The 9,039-nt window shown below is 37.6% G+C and overlaps 1 protein-coding gene across 1 annotated transcript in view; it reads left to right on the top strand.

The window, feature by feature from the left end:
- The first annotated feature begins 3,038 nt into the window (after window positions 1-3,038).
- Window positions 3,039-9,039, top strand: part of SPIN1 (spindlin 1) — a 27,869-nt gene continuing 21,868 nt past the window's right edge. The window contains exon 1 of the mRNA XM_009885666.1: window positions 3,039-3,211. Coding sequence (XP_009883968.1) covers window positions 3,160-3,211 — 52 coding nt within the window. The 5' untranslated portion in view covers window positions 3,039-3,159. The remainder of the gene's footprint in view (window positions 3,212-9,039) is intronic.

Here is a 9,039-nt window from a genome sequence, read left to right as displayed (position 1 = left end):
TAATTCAACCAGGATTTTTCCTACTGCCATCTAAAGATGGTGATGAGCTAGCAGTACCGGTATATGAAAGCTCAAAGAGACAGAAGCGGGACATAATAGGAGGACATCAAAAGTGGGGAGAAGATGAATGGACCCCTCAACAAATCATAGAGACATATGGACTGGCCATGTTGGCCCAAGACGGTAGCTAGTGATGTAGAACCCCCATCTATATGCTGAATCGGATTTTAAGACTACAAGCAATAGTTGAGCTGATCACTAACAAAACGGCTTCAGGACTAGTACTGCTAGCTCACCAACAAACTCAGACAAGGGTGGCAGTCTACCAGAATCGAGTCGCACTAGACTATCTGCTAGCAGTAGAAGGGGTGGGTGTGGAAAATTTAACATACCTGATTGTTGATTAAACATTGATGATAATGGAGAAGCAGTATGAGAAATCACTACTGATATCCGGAAGATAGCACATGTACCAGTGCAAAAATGGAAATCGATAGCGGACACCAGTTGGTGGGATGGATTGCTAGGGGTCACTTGGTGGAAGAAATTAGGACTGATTTTGCTGTGTGCCTTAGCAAGTTTCTTATTTCTGCCTTGTTTAATACCCTTTTTCATAAGATTAATTCACAGTGTAGTCCAAGGAATGCAGGTAACAGCCATGCCTGTAGATCCAAAAATGGCAGCATCAGGGCCTCAGAAAATCCTGATCTTGAGAAAACCCAAGAAAAAAGAAAACCTTGAAGAGGCCACTCAAATTCTTGCTAAAATGGGAGAATCCTACAGGATGAATGTAAAATGCTTCAGCAAAATTAGATGATGAAAAGAAAAAGGGTGGAATTGTAATTAGTAATTCAGCAAGGAAATTTTGCTTCAGCTAAAATAGATATGTGCTTGCTATGGCTTCAGCTAAGATAGGTATGTGCTTGCTATGTGGTTGGAAAATGGATAGTGTTAGATAAAATATCAGATGGAAGCAACAGTTGAAAGTACTGAACCGTTGCAAAACAAGGGGTGGTGTGGTTAGCTAAAATAACAGCAGAAGTGTGAAGAATAGAGAAGCCACAAGAAGGACATGGTGATAAAGACTTTGAGCCTCCCTCCAATGACCACCAGGAAGACCCCTGAGAAAGCATAGCGCCTGAGCCGCTAGAAGGGAGGGGGCATGTTCGGGGGTGGGTTGTGTTCTGAGAACTCATTGATTATGCAAATTATTTTTCCAAGGAAAAAAATATGAATATGTATGAGTAATAGATAAAAATAAGCATTTGTAAGAAGAGAGTGAGCCACAGGAGGAGAAATCCCCTGTGTAGCTCCCAGCGCTGTAATAAATATTTGCTCCACCGAATTTGTCCCTGACTAAAATTCAATACAGTGAGCATGTTTCTCACACTATTGTGTCTTCAAGTGCTTTTAAAAAGTTGGCTATTATTACTCTGGTATTATTCATCATTGTTGTGTATACAGTGGTAGATTCAGGAAGAGATGAAATGTGGAAAAATTAGTAAGTTCCTGTAAATGAATTTTTAACTTTAATTTCACAAATCATTACAAATTCCTGACTGTGAATGTCTAAGTTAGCTCTTCTAAACATTGTACGCGTCTTCCTGAAAACTGGAAGTTACTGAATGTTTGTCTCCCTATTGCTGTTTTTTCCTAGGAGTGTTTCTCTGTGTTTCTCTAACATTCCTAGAAGTTAATGGGTGCGATTCATGGAAGAATTGGCAAATGGTTTTAGGTGTAAATGCATTTTTTGCATATCAGTTTTGTCATACCTCAAGGGATGTCCTTGCATGTTCCCTTATTCAGTAAGGCATGACCATAAGGAGCACTTTTTCTGTCAGCTGGGTCACCAGTTAGGGGCATTCCTCTGTTTTTAGCCCCTGTATGAAAATTGACAGCGTGTTCCAAAACTGAAGTTGTGGATTAGTCTGGACAAATGTTACCTCTCTGAAATAAGTTCACCTGTAATTCTTGAAATTTTCAGGAGATCACAAGTTTCTGTAATTCAGTCCTGAAAGGGACTTTAAAAAGTTGTCCTCGTTTATCTTCCTCATCTACAGGAATGTGATCATTAAATATGTTAAGAATCTGATGAGTTTAGATGTAGAGAATCACCTAAAACATCTGCAGATCTTCTATGAACCAATGACATACTCAACAAATTGGTGGCTTGAGTAGTTCATTGCAGTGGAATACGCTTACAAATACTTAAAGGGAGGATGCCAGGGGGATGGGAGCAGTCTTTTTTCAGTGGCGCCCAGTGATAGGACGAGGGGTAATGGGCACAAGCTTGAACATAGGAAGTGCCATCTTAACATGAGAAGGAACTTCTTTACCTTGAGGGTAGTGGAGCACTGGAACAGGCTGCCCAGAGAGGTGGTGGAGTCACCCCTCGGGAGACATTCAAAACCCGCCTGGACGCTGTCCTGTGCAACCTGCTGTAGGTGACCCTGCTCTGGCAGGGGGGTTGGACTAGATGATCTCCAGAGGTCCCTTCCAACCCTGACCATTCTGTGATTCTGTGAGTCAGTGTTTTGGTACCTTTTATGTGTTGGATTTTTTCAGCAGACTTTTTTTTTATTTTAACTTCTGTGAAGCAAAGTTATTTTGCTATGTGGGTGTGAGGGTGTTTTGTTTCTAATGAATGGAAATAGTTGATTTGTGCTTTACCTCTGGTGGAGGCAGTACGGTTTCTTCTAAGCTAGTAGACATTCTTCCCTCGGTGATTTATAAGCTTTCCTTTCTGTATGTAGTTGACTTTGTGGTATGGAACATGCCTATCAATATGAGGGAAAAGTAGCAGTCCTAGTGTTTGTTTAGCTGTATTCTTGCCTATATGCCCTCTCCTGAATGTTTTCAGAATAACAGAATAGGAAGGAACTTCCTGTTGAGTATGAAAGCAAGCATTAAAGTGAAACAAAATATTTTTATCTTAACCAAGTCAGTGCTTATCATAACCAAGTCTGTATCTGTTTTGTTTTTCAGAGTACTGTAATTGAAAGTGCATCTTCTACATTTGAGGAAGGACAAATTCATGATTGAATGGTGGATTAATAAGTAGCTGTCTTATTCCAAGAGTAGGACGATATCCTTGGAGTTGGGAAGAACTGGATTTTCACCCTAGTCCAGCAGCTTTGCTGCTCACTTAAACACAGATGAATGAAGACCCCATTTGGAAAATCGCCAGGTCAGCGGTCCAGAGCTGATGCAGGTGAGGTGTTTTTCTGTCTGGTTTTGTTTTCTGGGTGGTATTTAATTTAGCATTACTGACCTATGTATAAGAAGTGTTTAACATAGTCTATGATATTGAAGTTTTATTAGAACTGTAAGTTACATAAAGTTCTAAAAAGAACTAAAATCAATTTTTTTGTAGGATTACATTGACATATTAAGGACACAATTTCTTTTGTTCATCTCAGAAGTGCTGGAACATACAGAAATTTATTCACCATATATTATAACTTAGAGTAAAAACTCTTCATGGTTTTATAGAAGCTGATCAGCTAGTAATTGTAAAAGAGAATCTCTTGAAAACAGTACAAAAATGCAAATACTGTTGCTGCTGTGTGTGCTCTCTAAACTGAAATAGGCTAGTCAAAGTATTTTAAAGTAATGTTTTATTCAGAAAAAATGCAAAATATGAGTAAGCGTTCATCCTCTTATGATTAGTTAGGCTTATTCATAAAGTTTTGCAGCTTGAAAGGCTGATGGATCTTAGTTTTGTGTGCTCTGTAGTAAGAATTATCAGCAGTGGTGCAAAAAAATCAAGTGACCAAGGAAGAACTCTTCTGTAAGTTGATACTCGTTCGTGCGTAAATTAAGCTAGACTCTACTTCGGCTGTGCATTCTGCCTGGAGTAGTGTGGGGCAGGGACTAGAAGTCATCATTTGCAAGTTAGGAGTTCTGCAGACCAGCATTTTGAGGATGAAAAGGTTACAGATGAATGTTGTTCATTCTTCTGTTCAATTATTTGCTTTTTAGTTGAACTTATTTAAATGTAAAGTTTTGGGAGGTTTTGTATATTTCATCTTTTTTTTCTGTTACAAAATTATTTTCTGTTTTTTCAGTTGGGGGGAAGTGCCCTTCCATTTTGTGCTGCAGCAAAACTCACTAGTCAGTGACCTGTGTGGGGAAAGACTCTGTAGGCACATGATGCAGCATATTTTCTATCAGCAATCAGTGTGAATAGGTGTACTTCTATAAATTTCAGGAAACTGTCATGTATAATTGGCAAAACTCAGTTAACTTTTAAAATGCCCAAGCAGTAGTCCACTCTGATGCTTTCAAATACTCATCCAATTCATTGAGAACTGAAACAAGTGATACTGGAAAATTTCTCTGAAACTGCTTGGGAACTTTCAAAACTGTGTTTTCCTGTGATTAATTTGCATTAATGTTAATTTGATGTCACTCATTTGAAACATCTGTTTGAAACTACCTATTTCAAAGGTAACCTAGACAAATATTTTTAATAAATGGTTTCAAAGAAGAGACCCGGTATGAAGTCTTAAACACTTGGTTCAGTGAGTTTTCATGCTGTCAACTGTGAAGTCATCCTTCCTCATGACACTAGCAGGGTACCTGTGGGAGTAGAATTGTATTTCTAAAAGAAAAAAAAGGAGACCAGGCTTTGACCTGGTACTTAACTTCAGTCTTGTTGACTCATAAGCACGAACTGGGCACTGTGCCCAATTTCAAAGAATTTAGACTCTAGGTAACTCTTGGAAGTATTTTATCTAATGACTTCAATGTGCCATGTGATGAACAACAAAACTACAGCACAGATTTGAAGTATTATGTAGATGGTAATTATGGGGCTGGATTTTTCTTCTGAAAAGCCCAAAAAGATAAGCTAGGACATTTCACTTAAATATGTTGAGAGTAAAATTCTGCTTCCTATTTGTTCTTTTGACTCTCTAAAAAAAATATATAAATGCGTACTTATTTTTAAGAGTCACATTTTCCATTGTTTGTTCATTACAGTTTGTCCTATAACAGGCACCATGCCAGATTGTCATTAACATTGACACACTTCAGATGCCATTTTTGCATTTTAATATCCCTACACAACAGTTACAACTTTTCTTTATCTTTTTCTCTGTGAAGTTTTTTAATCTTAACTGAGTATTGCTTAACTTACTACATTAATCAAATGAATGTATCATTGTCATTTAAATCCAGCCCATGAATCATACACATTTGGTCTCTATCAACTCTTGGCACAGTTGTGGTGTAGGCCTGGGTGTTGCCGCTTTTCAGCCTCCGGCCATTATATTCTTAAAGAAGACAGCTGCTGATGTCCTTGCTGTTGTTGCCCCTCCTCCTGATCGTATTTGGTGGGCTGAGGCTAGATAGCTTTTACTGCTTTGTGCGGGGGAAGGAGAGGTATAGAATTGTCTACTATTATTTCTTGATTATGGACCTGCATTAGGAAAGAGTCCAGCATGCAGCTGTGACTTGGAGACTGCATAGCCCACTCTACAGTGAAGGTTGGCCATGGAGCTGTTACAGGCAGCTACTGCACAAGACAGTATGTTTATCACAGCAGTAGTTACACCAATTGTAGTAAAATTCTTCCTTTGAAAAGAGCAGCAAATGCAGTGAGTGAGTTCATCGGAGTTCATAAAATGATGATTTTGATGGCTGGAAAAGAGGTCTTGGAATGTCATATAAATTAACATTATAGCAAGTTAGTTTGTTTTTGTTTGGTTTTGGTTTGTTGTTTTTTTTTTTTTAGAAAGTGTCTTGAGGAGAGAAGGTAATCAAAAGTGCAACCAGGTAAAGACACAGAGTGGTTTAAGTGGCAACTCTCCCTCTCCTTTTTAGAAGGAGAATTTGGTTAAAAGCAGGTGAAGAGATACTCTTCCTTAGTTTTATGTTAAAAGTTTATTTGCTAGGGAAGAATGACTTAGTCCTGCAGTTTTTGCAGTCTTCTGTGCATTCGGATTAACTATGTGTCAGTGATCCTTGTGACCTTTTACAGACTTTTAAAGTGGTCATGGTCATGTTTTGGGTTGGGTTTGTTTTTTTATTCTTTTTTGGGGAGGGGAATATTCAGGATTTACCATTATTAAGTTATTACTGAACTTGATAGTTACTTTATTTGAAATAATTAGTAAAGACAGTAACAGTGGGGATGAGTATCATATTTGTTACCTACATAATTAGAGAGATACGGGTTTGATGGATGGACATGGATAAGGAATTGGGTGGATGGCTGCATCTAGAGTTACAGTCAACAGCTCAATCTCCAACTGGAAACGAGTAATGAAGGGTGTCCCTCAAGGGTCATCCAGAAGGACCTTGGCATGCTTAAGGAGTGGGCCTGTGCAAATCTCACAAAGTTCCAACAAGACCAAGTGCAAGGTCCTTCGTCTGGTTTTGGGCAATCGCCAATACCAGTACAGACTGGGGCTAACTTGGGTGTACTGGTGGATAATACAGCATTACTATATTCTTTCTATTATTTTTCCTCCTGATTAAAAGATACTGTGAAAGCATTGAAATAGCTTACAAACTTTATATTTGAACTCTTAATCATGTAAAACCACAAAATCATGGGATTCTAGGAGACTCTTGGATCATGTACAGGATACAAAAAACTATTTGGAGGTACAGATAAATTACTGGTTGTGTCAGGTATTCATGTAGGCAAATATAATTCCTGTTACAAAATGTAATGCATTGCCAAAGCTTTTTGCGATTGACTTTTGATTTCGTCACAGTGTAGAACCTTACAGATCGGTGACATAACAGGTGTGGTGGCTTCTTTGAAAAAGCCAATTTCATCTGTCCTGTCTGTCTGCCTACAAAGGAAATGCTTTTATTTGCTGTAAAGTAGGTGTAAAAGAAGAGGACATGTGATTAAAATATCTAGGCTTTTGAAATTTGTCTCTACTGGAAAACATACTTCATAGTTTCACGCTGAGAAATAAAGGGTAGAATTGAAGATGGAGAAAAGAAGGAAAGCTAGATTTTATTTTTTTTTTTTATTTTTTTCACAACAATAGAGTACATGGCTACAGCCTCTATGAGTTTGTCAAAGTATAGAGTCGCTTTCCAGGATATAGTTTCAGTAGGTCAGCCAGCTGCTCCATTGCATGGCAGGGTGCCTGTCTCTCTAATTAGTGTCTCCAGTATAGGGGAATACAAATTTTATTTTTTTAATTAACGTTATATAGTATAATTGATTGTAAAATAAGTTGTGGTTACCCTTGTGTTTACACTTACATTTTGCCTTTTTTAGCCTAGTGATCACCTGTTCAATGCTGTATAAGTGAAAGGCATGGTCCTCTAGACCTTTCTAGCAGTTATCTCACAGAGGTACAGAATCCCACCGAGCTGCCAGGTCAGGAACAATTGCAATGCCTTTACTGGATGGTTTGAAAACAAAGTAATTTCTTAGTAAAGAAAGAACTAGGAGAGACATTAAGTCAAACATAAGCTTTTGTAGGTTTTCCCTCCATTTAAAAGGAAGTGTTTCAAAACTGTCTCTGAGATCTAAGAAAAGACATCCCACTCCTAGGTGTGACTTGCTTAGGACTGGAGTAAAATCTTCTGGCACAGTCAGAATTCATTTTATCTCTGTACTTCTGGTCTGCTTTGATTAAAAGGATTCTTTTCCTTTCTCAGTTTCTTTTAAGATGAGGTTAGGCATTACTAGGTGTGAATAAACACATCAACGTATTCTTAGGTCCATGAAAGTAATTCTGAAATATACTCCAGATACAGAATAATGCCTGTGGGATTACTTCTGTTCCCACAGAAGTTTCTGAAATATAACTTAAAAACATCCAGCTTTTGCTGCTTGTTGTAAACACAGAGGATATTCAGAGAAATAAGATATTGTGGTGTGTTTTGAAGAGTCCATATGATTTTCCTGGATTGAATGGAGGGTGTTGTCTGATGTGGCAATTGAAAAAAAAAAAAACAACAAAAAACATTGCCAGTAGCTCTCTCCCTCTTCTCTCCTCCTGTACCCCTCAGCTGAAATAACTTGTATACTTCCCTTGGAGACAACATCCTGAAAGCAAGTTTGTTTTAGTGTGTCTTTTGTTATCCTTTGTCTTTGTCTAGAGTAAAGTAGAAGTATTTAGAAACATGGTTTCTAGTTTTGCGGTTGAATTTTAAGGATCTGTTTTAAGGTTCTGTTATGAGCAAATTAATTGAGCCTCAAAAAACTGCATGACAATTAAATGTTTAATTCTCTTACTCTTGACTCAGAGTTGGAGTTTGTGTTCACTTTCTGTTACAAAAAGTGTGTTTCTGTGCTCTTCTATAAGTGTCTGAGACATAAATATTTTCTCCTTCCTCAGATCCACCGAAGTTTGAGTCCTTGCTGCTTACTACAAACATGACTAAAACGAATACATTTACTTTTATTTTTGTTCAATATTATTTTTTTTCTATTTTTACGTTCAGGGCAATTAAGTTGTACAGAGTATTTTTTGAGTGTTATCTAAAATTCCATGGAGTGTTCTAATTGGAACCTGCCTTTCCATGGTTCAAAGGAGGTAAAGAATGTGAATTCAGGCTGTATAGAATGTAATAACTCTTCTTTATTGTTCTCCAATTAGTATTTACATCTTTGAAGTCATATTGTCAGTTGTGACCAAACTGCTTGACCCCAAAACACTTGGTATGCAGATGTTTTTTTCAGTTGAAAGATTTGCATGAAGATACTGCCCTTGAAATGTTTGGGATTTTTAAAATGCCTTTCTGCTTTGAACCGTGCACTTGACAGAGGATGACTAATGCTAATTAGACTTCTGTCCCAAGCTCTTTAGATAGAGGTTTTGAGATAATTTATATAACACAGATTACTGCTTTCTTATACTCTGCAATCATTAGGGGAAGGAGAAGATTAGTGATAGATATGTATGTTAAAAGTTAATAAAAAAAAAGTTCTCTCAAAAATGCTTTAAGTCATTAAGACAGCAATACGACATCATAGGCATCACTCATTAAAACGTCATGCATTTACAAATAAATGTCTCTGTAAAGAACATCTACAAGCTCTTGCCAATTCTAAATTGGGAA

The sequence above is a fragment of the Charadrius vociferus genome, unplaced genomic scaffold (genome assembly GCF_000708025.1).
Source record: "Charadrius vociferus isolate BGI_N301 unplaced genomic scaffold, ASM70802v2 scaffold305, whole genome shotgun sequence".
Lineage (NCBI taxonomy): Eukaryota > Metazoa > Chordata > Aves > Charadriiformes > Charadriidae > Charadrius > Charadrius vociferus.
This window is presented reverse-complemented; position numbering and strand designations above follow the sequence as displayed.